Genomic DNA, 23,630 nt, shown 5'->3' on the forward strand with positions numbered 1-23,630 from the left:
CTATATGTGTGTTGGAAGAAAAGCCAGATGAATTGTGCACTGCACTTGCATCTATTTTTCTTTGAATTGCCTATGTACAAAATATGGGCTAAATCGTGCCTTTAGGCGCAGTCTTGAACAAAGATCATAAATTGCACAATCTCAGAAGACATGATACTGTAGCACAAATCCCTCTTTTCTTCATGATAGGCCAGCCACAAATTAACTTCTTCAGAAACAGTCTACAGCATGTCTGCAATGTCTCAGATGTGCTCACTAACCAGGGCATTGCACTGTTACAACAAAAGTCTATTTCTCTTTCCACTTCTCCTTGTCTACTTCTCAACTTCATCTTCCAGAGAAGAAAGATGTCATAGGTAACAGATTGCATATATGCCCCCTTGTATGCAGACTGAGACAGACAGACATTTTCACTCCCTTAAACAGATGTGTGTATTCTTTCACAAACCTAGAGATTATTTTTGTGTAGGTTTAATTGACTTATGTTTCCTTTGAGTGTGGACTTGAAATATGGAGATGCATTGGGTAGATTGAGATGAATCTATTCCTGACCTTAAATTGATCTACATGCATGTGAAATGCTAACTCAGAAGGCCTCTATATATTTTATACATGTAAAAAGGCAAATGAAGTCCCACTGGATTTTTTATGTATCAAGCCAAAGAGTGCTTTAATTTTTAGAGAATGAATTGTCATAGGTTCTGAACAAGACTTTGGCAATCTATCAGTGACAACAAAGCAACACTGACAGTATTAAACTTCAAAGTGGTTGTGTAGATTATTGTGTTGTGGTACAGACAATTCTGGTACATAGTCCAAAACACCAAAACTGCAGTAAGGTCAGAAAATGTTCCCAATGCAGTAGCCTTGAATATGTAGTATCACTAGAGAGAACATGGCAATAATGTATATGGGAAATCCCAAAACAAAGAGAAAAGTCAATCACTGTACATTTACTTAGGTAACCAGACTGATACAATACTGCACACAAAGACATTTCAGCCTAAAAGTTGTCCTTTATGTGAATCTAAGGGCTTTTTTCCATGGCAATGCTTACAAAATCTAATCCAAATTATCTAACTGTGTGTCCTTGGAGTAGCTTAATTAAACCACACTAAATTTGCATGAGTACTCTCTCTTAGAATTAAAGTAATCTTAATTCAATTTAGGTTCATTTACTTTGGAAAAGAATAAAGCTAAATTAAATTGAGCTCACTTTAATTCTCGACATGAGTGTCCACATAGATCTTAATAGTTAATTAATCCACTGTACTTTCATAAGTTAAACTGCATGGATTTTCATAGTCCATATTTATGTAAACAAGCTCTAAACACACTCAAGTTATTTCAAGACTGTTCTATTTTCTATTACACTCCATATGGGCTAATTTAACAGTCACTAGGAGGAGCCAAGTATTAGTGGGTTGTTCTTAACTGAGACTGTATTTTCCATCACTGTATATAAAAGACAATTTTTTATATATCCTCTGAATTACAGTCTTTAATGTAGCCCTTTAGGCCTTAAAGTCTACTGATGATGAACAAAAGAAGCTGGATATGATTCTTTAGAAAAAATAGTATTTTTTTAAATTCCAAGTCTAAAACCGATATGCTTAAAGATGTTCCTTTGCAAAATAGCTTATAGCATAAGAATTGGATTTTCTAGATAACAGATGCACTAAAACCACAATTTGAAACAATTTTTGGACTGTATCCCAGGACAAATCAATCTTATGGATTCTGAAAACGCTAAGACAGATCTTGAAATGGTAATTAATTTGATATCATGATTTTGATGTCAAATAAGAAACTCTGATTTATAGCTGTGGAGGCACAAACTCAACAATTATAAACAACGTTTTTTTAAGTTTCACTGTTCCCAAACTTGTTGGGTCCCCTCATTAGTTTCAATTTTTAAAATGTTCTCCTGTTCGTGGGGTGAGAAACTCTATCTTTGGCTGCAACTCTGTTCAAATCACAGCTTGTTAGGCATGGTTCGTGTTAACTGTGATTTCAGCTGGCAGGGCACTAGATTAGCTGTTGACATCAAGCCAACATTTAATTTTGTTTTCTTGAGTCATCTGTTGCCAGTTCCCATGACAACTGATCTTCTAGCCTTCAGATTTACTAGAGAGAACCATTAAAATGGCCAGGAGTACATATAGAGATTCTTTGAAGTAGATGGAAGTTCAACTGTTTTCTTCAATGGAAACTAAAAGATCTTTTCAGCTTTTACTTTAACAACACATGACTTCTGTTCATGAAAACACAGATGTTCTTGTATTAGAAAAATAGTGAATGGTAGTTTTTAACAACAAATCTGTTTTAGCATCTTTCTACTACATCTACAGAATGAAGGTCTTTGTGTCTAAAATCATGTGATGCAGAGGACAGGCAAAAATATTTTTCTATTCTCACTTGCATAGCAGTAATGAAAGATGAAATTTAAGATATGGATTCTTTTGATCTTCACTAGAGTCCCTGTACATTTCAATTTCTTGTTTCACAAATGTGTGACTTAGGTAAAGGAAGTATCTCAGGAAGACATCATTAGTGCACTAAGTCAACCCAGAGGTTGTAACAGAGAAGAGGAAAAGGCCAATCAATGCTATGGGAGCTTCTTGAAGCAAAGATACATTTGGTTAAAAATTGTAGTCAGTGTATATAAAATATGTACAACCATATACCCATAGGTTATGAAAGCATAAGAAAGAATTAAATAGCATATTGGATCACAAGCAGTCCTTCTAGTAGAATGTTAAAATGCAGTGGTTATTTCTAAGACTATCTCCTGTTGAGTTTCACAAGACTCTGTGCAGGAGTGGTTTCCAAAGTCTGAATTCTGCATTCCTCTTACACACTGTGTTCAAAACATTGCGAAGCACTACGCACCTCCAAATCTCTTTGAAATAAATGGAAGCACAAATATAATAGAAAAAGGTGCACAACTGGTTCAAATACTGTTAGAGATTCCAAAAAAAAACCAGGCTGTCTCTTTACCTCTTCATTAGGTAAACATTTGCCTGGAGTATATGGGAAGAAAATAAGCAGCTAGACAACGTTGTCATTTGATGTGGGTATTCCCCACAGCCCAGGAGCTTGTACTAACAAGCATTATTTGCAGAAGGATGTCCTATTACCCCAGACCTCCACAGAAAGTACAGCAGGCATTGCAATGCTTGCAAACTCAGGTGTGGACACAATATTCATGACTGCAGTCTAAGAATTAATGGCCCTCTGCAAAGGCAATAGGCTAGAGGTTTTTATGCACCCCATTCAGTTTATGTTTCATTATACATATTTGGATGACTTTTCCAGGCTGGTTCTTCAACAGCAACTCAAGATTGCTTTCCTAAATGTGAGGGTACATAGGCCTATCATCTCAATTAAAACCGAGAATAAGGCAATTACTCTGACAAGAAGTTACCTTGCTTCTCTTCTCCTCCTCTGCCCAGTAGAAGCAGTTAAAACATTTTAAAGATAATGGGGGTGTATGTGGGAGAAAGTGAAAGATAAGAAAAGAGAGCACACCAGTTCCTCAGCTTGAGTTAACTATCCCGATTCCACTGAAGACAGCCATTTTCCACCAGCTGAAAATCTAGCCCATTAGAAATCACAGGTGGCCAAGTATGTTTGGTACCAGTCATACTGCATGTAACTAAGTGGCTTCCCCTTACAACTACAAAGTATAAAGCCACCCTTTACACTAGACTGTTGTGAGTGGTAAAAACTGGTGTAAACTAACGACAAAATGAAGCGCTGTGGCCGGGATGTACGATTGCCATCTTTCAATACTACAATGGAGATTAAACAACTGCATACATTAAATCTGGCAGGTTTTGCTGTAATGGTTCAGGCTGTGAATTCAGGCTCTGTGTGGTTGTTTTAGAATGCAGTTGGCTCATGAATCTCATTGATGCAGACGCTGGCATACATTCAAAATGCTGTGTTTCATGTTTTGCTTTTATCTTTAAATATATTTGAGTAGGTTTTTCTCTCTTCTAAAACAGCTCACATAATAGGTAGAACTAAAAATGATTTAATAGCTTCAATGCCTTAGAGCTACTGCCATGCATGAAATTCAAACTGTGACTATAAAAAGAAGTAAGGAGGGCTTTCTCTCTAATTCTCATTTTTAGCTATTTCTGTATTTTTTGAGAAGGATAGAACTTGTTCATCTTTCAAGTCAGCATCAGTTAAATAAAATGCAATCTGAAAGTTATTACAGGTCATGTGGCAAACTGGAGGCAAAAGTCTGGGGGTTTTTGACTGGTTGAGAAGGCAATAAGTTTAGGAAGATTGGTAGTTACTAATTAAGGTTACAGAGTGATGCAAATTTGTTTTTAAAGCCCTTACTGTTTTAGTTAGATGCAATAATATCCATTATAGCTGAGCAAATAATTCCTGCTCAGTAATATATTTGCACCTTCTTACTTCCTATCTGCATATTCCCTTTGATTGCATTATGGTTTTCCTGACACTATCATCAACTTGTACTTGCTAGATTATTTCTCCAGTGTTCAAAATGTGTATTGTATGAGTTCAGCCGCCATATACAAGTGGCATTGCTCAGTTCTGGTCCAATATCTTATGTCAGTTCACTCTATGACTGAGTGCAACTCTTAATTAAGTTTATTTGCATGTGTGCAAAACATATGCTTGGTTATTCAAACCTTGCTTTGTACAGATGTTGCCTAATTTTGTTAAATGGGAGAGACCACTATAACTTTTAGGAGAAATTAGCCAAATTAGAATAGATTGAACCATTTGAGTGTGTTCCCAGACTAACATGACCATTTGGTACCTTGCTTGTGAGAATTTAAATGTTTTATCTATTTGCAAATGCTCTGAAACAAGAATTTGTGATTTTAATAAACATGGATTGTTATTGGATTTTTACTACATGCTTCATTCCAGCACAGGCTGACTCAGTGTGTTCCAAGACAAATGCATATTGAGACACTCCTGGAGATTGATTTTGGGTTGAACCATAACCATTATGACTTTGGACGAGACCACTGAGGATGCACACTGTCAGTAGCTGGTCTGTCCACTAGTGCATGCTTTAATTATGTCATCGGAGCCTTGGGTCATACTGTAAAGAGGTAGACTATGTTGTATCCTCTAAACCTGTTCTAACAATTCAGGCATTTAATCAGAGACTGATATATTTATTATGAATAAAAGGAACAGGAGGATACTAAGAATTCTTCAGAGAGGCTTAATTGATAGTGCATTGGGTAACGAATGACTAATTAATAAAATGAAAGCAGAATATAATGGATTTATACTTTGTTTGTACACAAAAGGCATCATTAGAACTCTTCAACCATCATTAGCTCTGTCTCTTCTGCAGTGAGTCATTCTGATGCCTGAAAAAAAAGTCTAGCTGCATTATAAAACTGCCAAACCATACAACTGATACAGCTAGAGCTTTCAGGATTGTCCTCGTATGTAAGCTGGTTCTCTGAATTTAGGGGATTCTTTCCCATTTCTTTTTTTCCATTTCATGGTGAAATGGGTTATGCAGATACCTCAAGGCTAATCTCAGCAGAATTTTCCAAAAGTGAAGATATACAGAGAAAACCCCTTATCCTACCAAACAAGCAGTCACATCAGCTGTGGTCTCTTGGAGGACTCTACCTGGCTGACTCTGGAAAGGAACTGGCACATCTTAGGTGTGGAGAAACCAGGAGTACGTGAAAGTGGTCAAGCTTAATGACAGCTCCTGTGATTCCGGTTCATTCAGGCAACCTGGGTGCCACTCAAACTAAAATTTGGCCCTTTGTAAATGGGAATGAGAAGACTTTGTTCTCTTCTGCTTCTGAGATGATCACACCCTAGAGGTATGCAGCTCCAGAATAAGCACCCCCTGTCTTAACCAACACACAATAACCTACCTTTACCAATTCAGAATCAGTGTGTTTGCCACATTTAAAACCATTGTGACAAGATTAAATAAAGTGACTGTTGAGAAACTGAAAACTGAACTTAAAGAGCAGGGAAGGGGTAATCATTTAGTAGCATGACTTATTCAGTCTTAAAAAAAAATTAAAATAAAAAATGAACATTGAAGTAATGAAACAAAACCAAAGGAAGAAAAGCAGTCTGGCAAATTCTGGCCTCTGTGCTATCAACTCTTTAGTAAGCAGGTTCTTCCACAGGTAGATTCTCAAGAAAGGCCCCAAAGACATAAAGGGATTCTTCAAAGTTCAGTTACAAAGACATGTTTCTAAAATTTGTGTATTTCTAGTAAATAAGACAGTCCTTGATCTACCAGAGAACTAAACACACACATAAAAATCAGTCTTTGATTAAAAAGAAGCATTATTCGTCCAATCTGGTTAAGTAGTCAGTCAATTACAATCATTTGGTTGAAATATATATATCAGTGGTAATTGTGTGCTTAAATGCTTTGAACATTTAGTATAATACATTGTGCAAAATGAAATAGGCATGGCAACAAAATATAAAAGAGAGTTCTTTTACATACAATGAAGAAAATTTGTAAAATCAGATGCCGAAATATACAAATCATTTGTATGCACAAAAATCCCATGAGTGCATATGCAAACCACTTAATTATGCCTGTTAGTTATTGTAATTGCCATTATTAACATGTGCAATTACTTGCTCTGCATCACAATACTAGGTGAATGGTTAAATCAGCTACAAAATTATGAATAGCTGAAAAATTCCATTTCAGTCCCAAGCCATTTCATTAAATCTCTTATTATATAGTAAACAAAGTGCATATCATGAACTAACAAATTGCAAACTGTATTTTTTCTTGAAGTGACTGCAGTATTCCCAGAAGAACTGAGGTTCTTTTGTTTACAGAACAAAAATTCCACATGCAATAGCAGTGAAATTGTCCTTCCAGTCCTTCCCATCATGGCTTAGTCACATCATTAGGATGGGTTATTTGGGCCCCTTCAAACCTTGGGTGTTCTGTTGGGACTGTTATATACTTTTTTTTAATGCTGTCTGTGATCTGCATATTTGAGCATTTTCTGCATAAAATTATTAGCAGTAACTTAGTTACCTACAGACATAATTGCCAGGCTCTTCTCTTTTTTGAGGGGCCAAACTTTGGTTGGGGTTGCATTTTATGGAGTCTTTTTCAGGGAGGGGAGGATGAGAATATTCTGGAAATAGAATGGGTGTTACAACTGTAAATGTAATTTTTAGTGGAAAAAATTGGAAAATGAGGATGGTTATGTAATATTTCCCAAGGACTATCAGACTAGATTTGCCCAAGCACTTCTACAAGACTGTTCCACAGTTAAATCCTCTTGAATCTAAAAGCTTTGTTCTCATCTCTTATGATGGCCAAATGGCTTCATCCTTGGCTCTGCATTCTAAATTGTTTTAGAGAAACAGCTCTTATAGCAGTACTTTGTCAGCTGAAATTCAGTCCTAAATATAGCTGAAGTTTGAGCAACGTCTTATATATGGATATTAGGGCCAAAGCTGGTGCTCAAAGTTGGCCTCTCCTAAGCTCACTCAGAGCTAGTTTGAGGATGTGACTGCAGGCTTGATGGATTTATAGTGACATGAGCGACGAAGAAAGGAAATGTGCGAAATCCAGACTACCCTTTGGGTTGTGCTTTTCATGTAATATGTTGGCAGGAAAACACGCAAAAATATAAAGGTAAACAGGTGACAGCTTCCATCCCCTCCTTACCTCTCCTTTTCCCACCTCCCCCCACCAATAAAGGCTGCAATTATTATTTTTTCAGCAACAATGGTAAAAACTGACAAATTAATAAAACCTGATGGCTATCTTCCCTTATCCTAGAGCTTGACCATAGCTGCAGTGCAGAAAAATCTAGCTACATACTTTTAAAATTCAGATTCAAGCAACAACATCAGCAACAACAAAACCCCAAACCCAAACCCCTTCCTCTCCCATCAGAACCTGAACCACATGTAGCCTGTAATTACCAAAGTTATTGCTGAGGAGAGACCATACAGAATGCAATTATGCTATTAGGACAGGGTAATCAGAATAGCTTGCTTATTAGAGAAAACCATATACTTGTCCCATGCTATTATTTTCACTTATATAAAATAGCCTTCTTAGGAGATACTACAATTAAACAGTGATTATGCATATCAAATCAATTTTCAATGGATATGGTTTATACGATAGCACAAGACCTGACAGAGAATCACAATTTAGTGTCCATGCATTTAAATAGTAGAAATAGTTTTGCAGCGACACCCTGGTTTAGACGTGCAACTGTGTGTTTCCATTATCCTTAATCAACCAAACTGATGGACAGTGGTATCAAACACAGACATGAAATGCCCATTAAAAACATATAGTTAAAACTGTTAAATTTCAGACAAAACTCTAAAAAGAAGAATATAATTACTATTCAAACATCACTGTTACTGGAATCTGATGCTGGAGCCACTTTGAATTCACTGATTTGCAGATAAATGGGTAAGACTAAACAAATACACTGTGATACTTGTGATCTCAAAGCTGCCAACAATTTATGAAAATGATACTATGTACATCTTTGGGAAACAATTGCTGTACATAACCCATCTGTCACGAGAAATAATCCTAAATAACAAGGTTGTCACCTCAAGTAGACTTAGATGGCAGTGGAATAGATGAAGCCTTCTTCACATCTCAGAAGGCAGAGTGTGTTACGGGCAGAACAACAATGAAATAAAGCAGCTACTTAAAACCACTCCAGACATACTATTTTGGAACAGTTGCTTTGAAGTCATACCTTCTGAAAGCTATCCAAATGACAAGATGGGAGCAGGAGCACTGGGTCAGTCAGGCTTGTTGCAATGGTAAAATGCCTACAAAGGCATCTCAGTGCTGTTTCTGGAGGATACAAAACATCTGACTGATCAATGATTTTGTTTTGTGCACAGATGTATGTTACATGGGAAATGAGGGAACAAAAAATTGATTCTGAGAAGGCATAATTAAAAATTTCACAATAACAGTCATGATTTTAAAGTCTGGAACATGACTTGGATGTTTAATGAAGTGGCATGACTTCAGCATTTTAGTGGCTCCTCTGAAGATGGCATTGCTGATTTGTGGTATCAAGCAGCCATAAGATCTGACTAGAAAGCTGTAAGCCAGGAAATACAGTACTGCCGTTAGCAACACATACAAATTTTGCAGATTTCAGCACGTAGTATTTGTTATTCTCAGGTGAATCTTCTAGTACCAGTTTTTGACCTCTTCTACACAACCTCCTTTAGCTGTAAGATCTGAGCACGCTTGAACTTTGGCCCTCTAGCACTTGCCCTTGCTCTGAGCTTATCAGAGTCAGGAGCTGGGAGACTCACAGCTCTCTGACTCTGCAAGAGACATGAGCCCATGGAGCAGTTACCCAACATTTTCATGACTCAGTACCAACACCTGTAGAGCTGATACAGGCGCCTTGGAAAAGTCTTTGAGAGTTGTATAATGGAAGAGCAGGATTTATGTGGTAAAACAGTTTCCAAAAAGTTGCCAGCCACAGCAATGTGGAGAAAAAAACCAGCCACTTACTATAGCTATATAGACCTTGCCTAGTAGCTGCTCTTTCAACAACTTACATATGCAATTACACATCTATTCACCATCATTGCAGGTGCAAGCTGAGCAACAGCATGTGTATAAATGTGTGTGGGTGTGCAAATGCTTCATTACGGTGATTTGTTAGCACAGTGAGTGAAGCTTTGTGGCCAATGAATGTGTAAATTAGGTGCTTAGCTTACTTGAGTAAAAAACAGTTCACTTCACTTCCTTAGCCCATCCCTCTCAACAGACATTGGAAAAGAAAGGAGTTAGATAGTTTCATTCCCTGTCAAAGTAGCAGCTTCCATCTAAAAGCTAATCCTGCTTTCTTATGCTGTCCTCAGGTTTCTAACAATGAAGAGAAGTGAATCTTGAGGAATTAGTCGTGTTAAATGATATCTTAATCATATGCATGATATGCTCTAATGTAGCATTAGAATAAGAAGTGTCACATCTTGTGTTGTCATTTCTGGGACAGAAAACTGGGACTGTTAGCTAGCTTTAAGTCATTTCTGGCATTAATGAGATTCTGACCAGAGGCTCTCTTTCATGTTCAGGATATGGACTGCATTATTTTCTATTATATCACAATACGTTGCAAAGGAACACCTAAATTACCAAGACTAATCCTTTAAGTCTTTCTTTCTTTACAATGTCAGACAAAATAAGACTATGCCATATTTCCGTAATCTCTCTTGTATTATGAGAATATTATGATCTATAACAACAACAAAATCCCTAAACTGCATGCATTCCCGTTGGCTCTCATATGCTTAGACTTGTCTCTTTCTGTCAGAAAAGATATTTCTAAGTCTGTATGATTTAATTTTAACAGACGCTATCAGGCTAAAAATCAGATCATTACCATAAAGCCGGAAAAAAAAGTTTTCTAGTGTTTAAAAATTAGTATTTCTGAAAAGACATGATGTAATACCTGAGGTTCTCCTCTTTCTTCAAGACACTACTTCAAATGAAAGTCAGTTTTGAAGATCTAGGGTATCTACTTCCGCTTTTTTTCCACTTGGATACATATATTTAGATTAATCTATTCAAAAGTAGTTTTTGTTCTCAGATGACTTTACATCAGCTACCAAGATCTAAAAAAGATTTCTGCAATGCTGTGATGGCAAATTGCAGGGGAATTTCTTGAGGGAGGGTGGGAGGGGAATTTGAATTAAAAACTAATTAATTAAAGCCACCAGAAGTAGCCTTCCATTTCTTTTAATAGGATTAGGAAAAAAAGAAAAAAATACATATATAAAGGTGTATTCTCCTTTTAAGAGATCTGTCCTTTTGGACATAGTGAAAACATCATCCCATACATACCTATTCAAAAATTTAAGGTGTATTTCTCTGCTAATATTTTCAAGATGTCTAAGCTGCTAAGAGCATATTCAGTAACTTAACTCTTAAAATCACTTCATTAGAGCAGCCAAACAAACCATGATCTCAAAATGCACAGGCTCTTGGCAGTGTGTTTTTTGTTTTGGTTGGGGGGATGGAGGATGTTGGGGGTTTTGTTGTTGTTTTTTTTAATAAATTTTTTTTTAATAAGTTGTTTTAAGTTTTTTTTTTTTAATAAGTTACTGCAAAATATGTCTAAAATGCTCAACAGGCACAGAAATAGAGGAATAGATAAATACTAATTCCAGGATGGGAAGTGGAATGAATTTTCTGCAGGTGCAGGACACAAGAGAGCTGATTATATAAAACATCATCTCCTAAATAACATAGATGAGTAATGCCCCAGGTCATAGTGCAGGTTTTTTCGAAGAGGTTGGTAGAACTAGAGACCTTTGATGCGTTGGAATAAAGCCTAAACACATCCTAGAAGTAGTGTTATGAGAGCAAGAGTGAGAAAAATATAAATGGAACAGCAAGTTACTGAAAACAGCTTCTTCTATTTTTTGCTCCAAGGTTCTTTCAGAAACAAGGGTTATTTAATCACTTTTCATCCTATGTCGCCCACAATAACTTTGGAGCTTACTGGCAACTTTCAACAAAGGATATAGAGTTCATGCAAAAAGACACTAGTGATCCTATTGAGTATTACCTGTAGGAAAAGCCCCAGTGTTAGGTCAGTTTTGCTTACACACCAAAGCATCCACACAGGAGAGACGCTAGAAGTGCCCTAAGGGAATAGTTTTCAGTCAGACTGACACTTCATTAGACAATAGAGGATCCAATCTTAAGTCATAAATGAGATTTTTGACAGTTTAAGATCACACTGAAAATGCTGAAACTACAGGAAGGCAGGCTTTGTTGGCTTCTCTGTTGTTACAATAGTAACACCCATTCTATTTCCAGAATAATAATTCAGGAGAAAGGCATCTGGAGCAGGGGGCTCCTGCATTTGCTAAAACAGAAGAAAAGTGCTAGCTAACAGAGTGAACTCAGACTAGATGGCAGAAGAGTGAAAAAACTGTAGGGAAAACAGATGGAAAAGTAGAAAGAAGTTGCAACAAGCTCTACTCTTTCACAAGAGAACAAGAGAATGTAGGAAAGCACCAACTCAGTGAGATAGGAGGAATGCCAGTTTTCTGGATCAGCCTGGGTTGTCTTCAAAGATACTTTCTTGGACTAAAGAAGAGAGATAGAGGATACATTTCTATTATGAGTTAGGGACCCTTCTTAAAACGTTTTCAATCACGCACAATATTCTGGATTTTTGAAGGATGCTTCTTTGTACTTTTACTTGTTAAAATGATCTCTTTTACTTGGCTTCCTTTCAGTTTATTCTTCTGGTTGAATTACAGCAGAAAATGTACACCATAATACTAAGAAGTCTACTTGCTATCTATCTTGACAGCTGTTGTTCACATACCCTATGTTTGCCTTAAGAAAATACGCATCTGATCATGTCATCTGTTAAGTTAACCACTATTGCGAGGGTTCAAGTAAACTAGCCTCAGGCAATGGCTGATATTTGCTCCTATTACAGATCTAGCAGAGTCATGGTTTTAGTGAGGATGTAATTTTTTTGTATCACTCCATTCAATTCTGAATTAGTATCAGGAGTTTACAGTAAAATAGCATGTTCTTCAGGACCTCTGTTATGTTCCTAAATGTAGGGGATTCCCAGATGACAGTAAGTTCACTTATGTTCCTCACTTGCAGGAAGGAGTTACAGGTTGCTAGGTTCTGTGGAGCTAAGTATCTCATATGTGAAATCTGAAGTGATATATGTATCACAGTTCTAATTTTCTTGAGTTAAACAAGAAACTAGGCATTTAAAACTCATGGTGAACAAGTGGAGAATTTGTATGAGTGAAATACTAGGCTCCATTTCCTTTTTTCTAGAGCTTTCTCTGCATAGTTAGTATTCTAATATGAATACTTATTCTCTGCTTCTAAGCATTGTAACATACAGCAAAGTCAAATGAGCAACTGTTATGGAAGTAAACATTTTAGCTGAAGTTAAGCTGAACTGCTGTATCTGAAAATAGGGTGCTTTTCTCCTTGAAACCTCTGCAATCCCAGAAAGCTGCTACCCAGTCTGCATAGCTGCTATAATAAAAAAAAAAATCAAATTTTTTCTTCTATCATAAATGCAGAGCTTACAAAATTATAGAATTTCCATCTGCAAAGCATAAACTTCAGAGAAACCCAATTAAGTCTGTGTTACGTACACTATCGTGCATTGTGAGCAACGCAAAAGGTGCTGAGGATTTAGATAGCTGGAGAGAAGGCAAGCATACAGAACCAAATTTGTCAAACAATCTCAACTGTGATTTCCAAGACCTGCCAGTGAAAGTCTGTACAACTTTTCTCCCCTTTTCTGCAGTAGTTCATGAAATCCCCCCTTGCTTTGAGCCATCATTAGAGGTGACTGGCACACTGTTGAGTGAGTGTGTTTTCACTTGTTCTATCATTTTCTCTCTGCTGCTGAAACAATTTGGGATGGTCAAGATTTAAGGCTCTCAATCCACCTGTCTCACTCTGCCATGCTCATTCAAAATGCAGGGAACAAGTCATTGCAATGCTTATAGTAATTCAGTGATCCCTCAAGTGAATGCTCAGCAGTGGCCATTATATTGCTGACCATAATGTGTGCTGGTTGAGAAGAAATCTTTTAACTATTTCCTTTCTCTGGTCACTCACCACAGTTCTCAAGTCCAGCTGAAATAATGTTGTGACACTATTGTGTGGGGAAACTTTCCAGGCTCCAGTCCTAAACTTGCTGTCATCTTCCCCAACTCTGCCCATCATACATAACTGAAAGCACTTGAACTCTGGAGGCTGAGTCACTGTCTGGCTTAGACAGTGACTTCTTGCAAAGCAATCTCATCACGTCTTACACGGCAAGACCTGGAAATAGGGAAGAGTGTGTAATTCTTCTGTAGCTAACCTTTCTGTTGAGAATATTTGCTCTATCTAAATATTCCACACAGATTCATATCATTCATGATGAAAGAATTAAAAAGTACTTGCAGGAGTCAATAAACTCTCTTGAAGACTGATTTCTACTAATGTTTTGTCTGAGTTCCCCCAAGCAAGCAGGGCTGGTTCTAGATGCTGAGCAAACTTGCCCAAATCATCAACACTTGTGAATGTTATTTGAACTCAGACACAAAAGGTTGACCCTGAATATTTCATTTGGTGTTCACATGTTTCATTCAGCCACCCTTTGCTTTGCTTCCAGCCTGTCTCAAGCTTCAAGGCTAGGCGAGTTTGCTCTCCCTTAAATAGCATCTTCTACTGCCACTGTCAAGAACACTGTACTAGACTGGATGGACTACAGTTCTGAGCCAGCAGAGCATTTCTTATGTTCTTATAAGGATAAAAAACCTAGTCTTGGTGCAGGCTGTTTAGTTAAGAGGTAAGATGCAGACTTCTGTGAGCAACTGAATGAAATGTGACAGACATTCACAATAGATCAATATGGACAAGGCACAGGGAAGACTGCATGGCCCGAGGGATGCAGCAGCCCTCAGAAAAGGTTGAAGGCTTCACTGGTTTGATGTAATGCAGTGCTCTATGTCCAGTTGCTGGTTATGCAGCAACAGAACAGTTTGAGGATGTTAAGAAAAAAAAATTAGAATAAGGAAGTTAACACATGGACTGTCTCTTCATTATATGCAACAATCATGAAGTGCTTTATGCATAAGGACATGTCTGTCTTTAGTTATAATCACAGGTCTGCATGCATGAACCATGTGTGATTACAGGGTATTACTGTATTACAGAGAGCAAGATAAGATACCCTTGATTAAGATCATCTTACTGAAATATTTATGCAGGCTCGAGCATGAAGCTATTGACCTGCATCAAGTAGTTATATGATGTGCTCTCTAGGGCATGTATAAATTGTGTATACATTAGACCGTAAATCAACTTGAATTTCAAACAAAAGCGTGGGATTTAATGGGCACAAAGAATCCATATATTAGCATACAAACTCTAGCTACATTTAGAAGCAAAATGAAGGTATCATATTTAGCTTTACTTACTCTGGTATTTATAGATCTGACCTGCTTAGAGAAACCAGGGTAATTTAATTCTACTTATTAAATTTTAAAAATACAAATCCATGGATTTGGTTAAAAAGTGCTATAATAATATAAACAAATAAATGGTGTAGCCTGTTCACTACAGCACAAATTGGGCAGTCTTGAAACAGAGTTCCAAACCTAAAGATTGTGAAAGATTAATACTGTTACTTAACTACTCACTAAAATAAACAGTTAAGTTTCCAGATAAACATGACTCCAAGCATTATGTAACTCATTACATTTTCAAAGTGTGGTGCAAACATTAATTGACTGACTAATCTTAAACCATCTTCATTCATAGCTAAAGTGTGAGGGTTTTTTATTATTTGACAGACATATGAGTTTATCTTATTTGCACAGAGAAGCAACTAATTGTGTGCACAAATTATTATGTGTGCAAATTAAGTCTGAGTACTTGTACTTAATGTATGCAATCAAATTTGGAGTTTACTTTTGTTTTAAAATAAAGCCTGTAACATTAAAGAGAGAAAGATAAGACAGGGTTTCAGTACTCCATAGCCTAGCTGATTGACTGAACCATTTCCATTCTGTTGAAGTGCCCATTCTGCCTAACTACTGATCTTTTTTTTCTTTTTTTCTTTAAATTCTGTCCTTACTGAAACTGGTGTACATATACCTGCCTAAAGCTGGGTGGGAAGGTGTGGACAAATACATATTTTCTGATTTAACTTTTCTCTGTCAAGTTCCCAACTACCTCTACTTCATATCAAAGAAGGTCATTAGAAGGTAAATTAATTGCAAAGAGGAAGAAGAAGTACTAAAAGGTAATTAGAAATCCCTGTCTATCTTTCATCAAAAAGCCCATGGTTTCTCTTTTTCTCCTATTAGGTGAAACAATATTCAGCACAAAGACTGAATCTCTGAAGACTTTTAACAAATAAAAATTCTTGTCCTAAATCTCCAAGTGAGACACCAGACTTGCCTGTGATTTTAAATAAACTGTCCCAGTGTAACATTATGCAAAGAGCACAGTTTCAGAATTTTTTTCCTTAATTCACCAAATCTCCAAATTTGTACTTGCCTAAACTGTTTTCTCTATTATTAGAGAAACACTGAAGCCATAGAACAAGAAATTGCAGCTACATTTTAAAAAATAAATAAATAAAACCCCCAAAGTTCTCTAACCTTACAATAAGAACAATTTCCTTTTCTATACAAAATATTTTTTCTTCTTCCTTCCAATTTTTTCCATGAGTTGACTAGTAGCCTCTGAAACACATAGATACATAAGCAGCATTTATCCCAACAGTAGTACTGCTGTGGATGATTTCTGTGCTTAAGATATGGGACTGAGCCTTGCAAAATCCAGAGTCAACTTCCAGTGCTGCCACTGGCTTCCTACAGAAACTCAGAGAAGGCAATTAATTACAGCTCAATTCCCCATATGTAAAAGTTAAGAAACACTTGGGGTTTTTTCACTGTTTTCTGTCTTTTTCAAATTAGATTGCAAACTACTTAAAGTGGGAACAGTTTCTCTTTATATGCTGCACAGCAACTGGCACAGTCATGCATTATTTCAGATATTGCCCATAGGTAATATTTCTATAGGTAATATTTCTATAATAATATTATAATATTTATATAGGTAGTATTTCAGATATTGCCTCAGACTAGACATCCATGTTTGGAGAATCTGAGTCTGAATCTTTTTTGTAATCTGTGCTAGTTCTTTTATGATGCATGAAAACATCTGAAGAGTTAAGGAGGGAAACAGAAATGCCCTTTGTAGAGAGTATACAAGAGACCTGTAATACTTCTCTGTGTGATGTATGAGAGACTGCAACTCCAAAAAAGCCCCTTTTCACTCACACAGCTTGGACGATTGTATACTTAGACCTAAAAATTTCTTAAATAAGATGCAAATGCATTATTTAGGTATCAATATAAAATTTTTTTAAAAATCAATCCTGCATTGTTTACACAGCGTGCAATGTCATCCCTACTGCTTTTAATGCCAGAGTATAGTTGCTGCAACAACATAAGTGTGAAGAAAGAACTTGTGTACACATAACTAGGTTCTTTCTGGTGCATGAGAGAGGATTCCCAGGCACTAGGGGAGATAAAATATTTAAGATATTCTAGAACTAATAAATTAAATCTGATTCAACAAGGTATAATAGAAACTGTTAGATCAGATAACTAGTGAAAAAGCTTTTCACTGACATGTCATAGACTACCCACTCTAACTCTGATATTCAAGTTTAGACCCAATCCTTTACGTGTCCCAAGAGTTTTGCTAGTAGCACTAAGAATAAGAGAACCAACAAGCATCTGGAATATCAGAATAGCAGTGCATTGGGTCTCTGTAATGTGGGAGCAGAGCACACGTTTGCACTGCATGATGGTCCCTTAGGCTTCTGCATTTCAAAGTGAGATTCTGTCCAATCTTTCTGCTCAGAAGAAAATGATTGTAAAGCTAGGAGGAAAACAGGACCCTCAGTTATTACTTAAGGATGCAGGAGTAGTATATGTATGTATGTAGTATACGTAGTATGTATATGTAGTTATAGATAGTAGTAGTATGTACTACCACTACAGTAGTAGTATGTATATGTAGTTATAGATGCAAAAAAAGTTCATAAAACACCACCAGGTATTTCCAATATGATGACCTCACACTCACAAATCCAGTCTAGGTTATGATGGTGTATAATAAGTGTTTCTAATTCTTGGATAAGGAGGTTTAAATGGTTTAAGTATCTTTTCAGCAACATTCAAACTACCTGCCAACTTGGGATTTAGGAGAAAAGAGAACTGTAAAACACTTTTTTTTCCCCCATTAAAGGTCTCTATTTCATTTACAGAACTCTAATATTTGGCTAAATACAAGTCTCCAAACACTGGGAACAGTCAAACCTTGGAAAAGCCTAAAAACAACCCTGAACATGAATAGCTACTTATTAACTGATCTCATTTAACTGCTGCAAAAGTAACATTAAAACATAACTTCACCAAGCTCTCTCTTGAATCCCAAAAAATAAACTAAGTAGTTAGTTTCAGTAAGTAAAATACCCAGGCAACCAGCATAAAGCAGTTTGTGTTGAGTGCATCTTGTTGAGTAATATGCAACGTAATGATACCACACATTGTCACAACTCTACATATATGCAGTACCAAAATTACACATTCAGAGCAATAGAGTCTACATCAAGCAGACTTGTGAATCTGGCATTAAGTCATGGCACAATAAGAAAAATGAAATTCACTTTCTTAACAACAGCACAGTCTAGACACAGTCTATAGTTAAGCAAGACATAAGTATTTTGATGTGTGTTTCTCAAATTCAGGACATATTCCTTTTTAAGGCTTGCTCACTCAGTGTGACAGCATGCTTAAATGAAGACTGAAATATGAAGTCCAGTGTTCACTGTACTATACTAATTCTCATAAAATATTGCTCAGTGGCTCTAAAATAGTTCACTTAAATCACAGGCTGAAATGCATTATTTTGTCTTAAAGGAGAAAATAACTGATTCAATTAAAACAAAGAAGCATTCACTCCTTCTTATCTTTCTTATACTATTTCCAATATTCTCTACACTACCAGTAGGAACTATATGCACCATTTAAATGCTGGAGCAAATTATCTATTTGTCAGTAGAGCCTGCACAGATAACTGAAGTCCAAATTCTCCTCTCAGACCATGACTGTGAGGTCTTAATTGATCACTGTGAGGAGCTGCTGTTTAATTAAAGTTGCATGTGAAGGATCTAAATCAGTGAATTTGTATCTCTGTTTTAGAATAAATAGCTATTAACTGCATCTCATCTAGTTTACTGAACACCTTGTGTATCTTCTTTACTGCAGGAACATTTAATAAGATCATAGTGGCATGTGTTAATTTTTTAAGCTTTTTACATGTGATAAAATTCACTGTAGTCTAAAGATTACATCTGTTCTAGTAAATCAAGGTTATAAAATAGCTTTTCATTTCTACAGTGAATGCTTTGTGAAGAAAAGCACACTAGATAAGAAGCCTTATTGTGAAGCCCTGATTGTTCAAGGCTTGGAGTAATTGCAGCTTCTCCTGGCATCAGTCAGGATTGTGAGCATCCAGAACTTCTCAAAAATCAACATCTAAGGGTATTTGAACCAGCCAGTTACTTAGTTATTCCGTGCTCTTGCTGGAAGAAGAGGGAGTCCTCTTTAAAACAAGACAAAAACACAAACAAACAAAACAAACAAAAACACCAAAAAACAAACTTCAGCTTTGTTCTCACATGGGAAACTCCCTTTGAAATTTGACCTCAAGCAATAGTTCATGAAAAAAAATTGTGAATGAAAGCAATAGGAAGTGAACTAACACTTGCCATCTGCAGTCTGTTCATCCTGAGTTCCTTGAATCTGATGTTTACATTACTCAGTATCAGCTAAAAAGAGATTAAATGGACCAGTGATAAAAGATTCTGAACTTGTGCAAGACAGCCAGCAAGTCTTGTAACCATGCTGTGTAGAGTCAATATTACTGCTAAGCTGGCGTTTCAAGAGAGAAAGGAAAATGAACCACTGCATCAGAGAATTTTCTTAGGTAAATACATGAAAAGCTATATGCTGCCACCTCTACATTCTCAGCTATGTCACTGAAATTTCCTGTATAAAGCTGGGCTAAAGAAACCCCCACTGTAATTGTACAGGTCAAGAAAAGGAATATAAATTATGTCTTTAAACAAACCCACGTGAACACCAGAAAAATCTCTAGAATATAGGCTGGCTTCATCTATTACCACATTTTCTACCTCGATATACTTTCCTACAGTACAGATAGCCAAATGAATTGGTGCAGAATAATCCTTGACCACATCATGCATTCAAGAAAATGTTGCAAAACAAGAGTCTGTCCCCAGTAGGAATATAGTATCATTCAAATGCCATATAAAAGTAGGAATGTTTTTGTAGTGATCCTTCAGTTATATCCATATGTTGTTATGGGCTTATTTGTCTGTATAATTTAAATGCATGACTTAAAAATGACATGAAAATTAATTTAGTTTTTAAGTTAACAAAGAATCCGACCTGTTCAAACTTACTTCTCTACATGGTTTGTCTGTGAGCAGGGTTGGGATGTAAACACAAACTTTGTATGTATCATTTAGTGCTCCTAAGACTTTCTTTTGACTTAGAGTCCATAGATGGTTATGTTGGTATTATAATGATAAAATTATTTTCCAGAATAATAAAATAAGATAAATTACAATTATGTCATCTAGCACACATAATTCTTACAGTAGTATAAATCGTATTTCAGTTTTTTGAGTAGCTGATTGTATGAAAATGCTCATAGTAAGTGATTACCTACAACACTGTAGGGTAAAACATTATTTAAATTAAGTCATTTATGTTCATTTTATTATCATTTTGAAGCATACAGATGTTCAATACTATTTGATAAACAAATTTAAAACCTGAAAAGCTTACCAAACATGCTAACTCTACTACTAACTATTTATACCTACCTGGACAAAAAACGTATGTATTTATCACCTTTTGTTTCTCTCCACATATTGTATGTACAACACAACACCATAAAAGACATCCTTTCCTGCATATTAGTATAGCTTCTGCCATGCAATGGGACACTGTCTTATCTGATGAAGTCTGTATTAGGGGAAAAAAAGATGCTACTGAGTATTGATAGTTCTTTCTCCTTACAAAAAGCATAATAATGTTTATATCTTTGTCTATATGTCGGACATGTTGTGTACTTTCTTTGTTATATATTTCACAAAGGTCAAAATAATTAATTAGCAGAAAATAACATACAGGAATTAAAACTGAGATTGCATATGCCTTCCTTTCATTAGTCACTTCTGCTTCCAGAAATCAAATGGCAGAAACATACATTCATCTTTCAGTCAAGATTGCCCCTTTGGGAGTGAGTCGAGCAGTTCATGTTAGAAGAGTCCTTTGTTCCCTTCACTGGGGGTATCAGAACAGTTGGGCATCAGAGATAAATCATCTACTGTTTGCCTTAATTTAATTTGTATTTCACTCCAGAGCAAGGTGCTCAGAATTGCTTGATAAGACAAATAAATAGAAGAACTTGAAATAGTTACAAATACTAATCTCCCCATTGGCTCCGAAGGAAGCAGTATAGCAGGTGTATGAAAAGAGCCTGGAATATTTTATTTACTCAGTAATCTGAAAAAGGCCGGAACTAAAGTTCAATCCAAAATCACATTCAGGGACTGTCTCTTCCAGGCTGATCGTGCCCGACCCAAAACCCAAACCCATTTCTAAGTTTAGAATTTCTAAGTTTAGAATTCAGTGTAACGGGCAGTGATGATCAACACCCCATTCATTGTCTTACACTGTTTTGATTACTCCTTTTCTCATACAGAAACCTTCCAGTTCCTGTGTGACTATCTCTTCAGGTAAACTGAGAGTAAACTGGCTCTTAGCCTTTGCTTCCAGCTTGTTGTTGTGCCCTTCCGTGCAATCACACCACATCAAAGTGATGTAGTTATCTGTTTCTTTTTTTTTCTGAAGGGGTCATCATTGCCTAGATTCCGACAACCTGAAATTACTGAGTCACCACCAACAGACGTTTAGAATTATTCCTCAAAGTTAAGCTGAAAACATTATTAGCCATTGTTAAAGAAAAAAAATCTAATCACAATATTCTATTTATATACTAGTGATTCGCCTGTGTCCCCCCAGCACCACCCTCTGTGCCTACACTTCATAAGCAGATTACGCTTCTCCCTATGAAGTGAAAATTACCTTCTTGTGGGGAGAAAGCGTTTAATTATGACTCTGCTTCCCCTTGTCTCCATGGTGATCCCGTGCAAACAGCCGGCTTTATTAGCCCTTATTTCCCCCCGCCCCGCGAAAGTAATAAATTAGCTCTGTGTGAACCTCAACTGTGGCGTTAACCGCTGCCACGCCGGAGCGCTGCGCCCGGGGGCGGAGGAGCCCGCGGGCGGCCCCGGGGACCCCGCCGCCTGCGCCCCGGTCTGCGCGGGGCGGCCCGGGGACCCCGCCGCCTGCCCAGCGCCAGCCGCGCCCCCCGCACCTCACTTTGCGGGCGAAGGCGGCGATTGCGAAGCCGCGGGAAAAGCTCCGCTGTCATCCTATCTGGGGCTCAGCCGCTGCATCATTCCAGCGCCTACTGCAGAAAACACGTTCCCAATTCCCCGCCCGGCCGTGGCGGACGGGCGTGCTGCAAATCGGCGGATGATCCCGGCGCGCCCCTGCCCGCCCGAGGGCTGCTGGGGAGAGCGAGGCCGTTACCTGGGTGCTCCCCGGCGCCGGGGCCCGCGGGGTCGGTGAGGATGCTGGGGTCACTCTGCGACCTGCCTCGCGGGAGAAAGCAGCCGGTCCCTTCTTCCGATGCAGCCATGAGGTGGCGGGAGGGAAGCTCAGAGGCGGGGGGAGGAGGAGGCGCTCATGGAGCCGGAGGCGGCCGGGGGACAATGGGGACGGGGGTGCGGCGGCGGCGGCGGGGCGTCAGCCGGGCAGGACCAGCCGCGGCAGCATCTTCCCCGGCGCCGTCGGCAGGCTGCGGCGGGGCGCTCCGCCGGCACCGGGCACTCAGGGGGCCGCCTCGGGCGCCTCAGGGGGGTGGGCCATGCTGCCTGGCGGGGTGGGGAAGAGCCGGGGCGCGGGCCGCCGGGCCGGCCCCCCGCCGCCCCCTCCCGGGACGCCCCCTCCCGGGACGCCCCCCCGAGCGTCGCTCCCGGAGCCGCCTCAAGCCGCCGCGCTGCTGAGCGCATCCGTTGGAAAACATTGGGATTCTCCCATGGTGCCCCGCGAGCGGCCGCGTGACGTCACGGCGGGGGGCGGGCACCGCACCTGCACTGCACAAAGGCGGGGGCCGCCGCAGGTGCGCGCGGCCTCGGGGTTCCGCCCCCACCGGGAGCACGTGACTGGGGCCGCGGGGAGGGGCCGCCCCGCCCTCGGGATGCGGGGCGCGGACCCCGCCGGGCCCCCTCCGCCCGCCCCGCCCCGCCGCTCGGGCGCTTCGCCCACCGGGAGGAAGCGGCGCGACCCTCTGGCACGGGGCAGCCGCCGCGGGGCTCGGTGTCCGCGGCCTGCCTCCGCCCGGGCTGAAGCAGGGTGTCCTGGGGTGTTGTTTCCCCTCGCTTCGGAAGGCGCCGGTTCCTCCCCGGCGGGACGCGCGGGGCTGGCGGCTGTCCGCTCCGCGCCCCGCTGGGGCGCCCGCCCGCCCGCGCAGCTCGGCGGCAGCTTCCGCGGGGCCGGCGGGTCCCCGCTGGGGTGCGGCGGGGCGCGCCCCGTGTCGCCCCTTCGGCGGGGGAGTCTCGTGGGAAAGGGGGTGTCTCAGGGGGACCCCGGGGAAGCAGCGTCTGTCGCCTGGGCTAAACAGTTGGTTTGGGAATTTGTTTAAAGGGAACAACTGTTTTTATGGAATTTTCCTTAAATGAAAGGCGGCTCCTCCCCATCTGGCGGCGGGTGCCAGCAGAGGGGCTGCCTGCGCGTACTCGGTGCTGCGGGTGGCGTCTCCCTGGAGTTCTGACCCGTAAAAACCAGGGACAATTTTTAATCGCTCTCTAGTAAAGTCCTACAGAATGCTCGGTTGGCGCTTGTAAGGATCATGCGGGTTCTCCCGTCGTGTATTA

At 39.2% G+C, this 23,630-nt stretch overlaps 1 protein-coding gene across 1 annotated transcript in view; it reads right to left on the minus strand.

Annotated features, from left to right (window-relative positions):
- Window positions 1–22,393, minus strand: part of PHACTR3 (phosphatase and actin regulator 3) — a 111,639-nt gene extending 89,246 nt beyond the window's left edge. Inside the window, exon 1 of the mRNA XM_072879514.1 lies at window positions 22,285–22,393. Coding sequence (XP_072735615.1) covers window positions 22,285–22,393 — 109 coding nt within the window. The remainder of the gene's footprint in view (window positions 1–22,284) is intronic.
- Window positions 22,394–23,630: the final 1,237 nt, after the last annotated feature.

This window comes from Ciconia boyciana, chromosome 14 (assembly GCF_034638445.1).
Source record: "Ciconia boyciana chromosome 14, ASM3463844v1, whole genome shotgun sequence".
In the NCBI taxonomy this organism is placed as follows: domain Eukaryota; kingdom Metazoa; phylum Chordata; class Aves; order Ciconiiformes; family Ciconiidae; genus Ciconia; species Ciconia boyciana.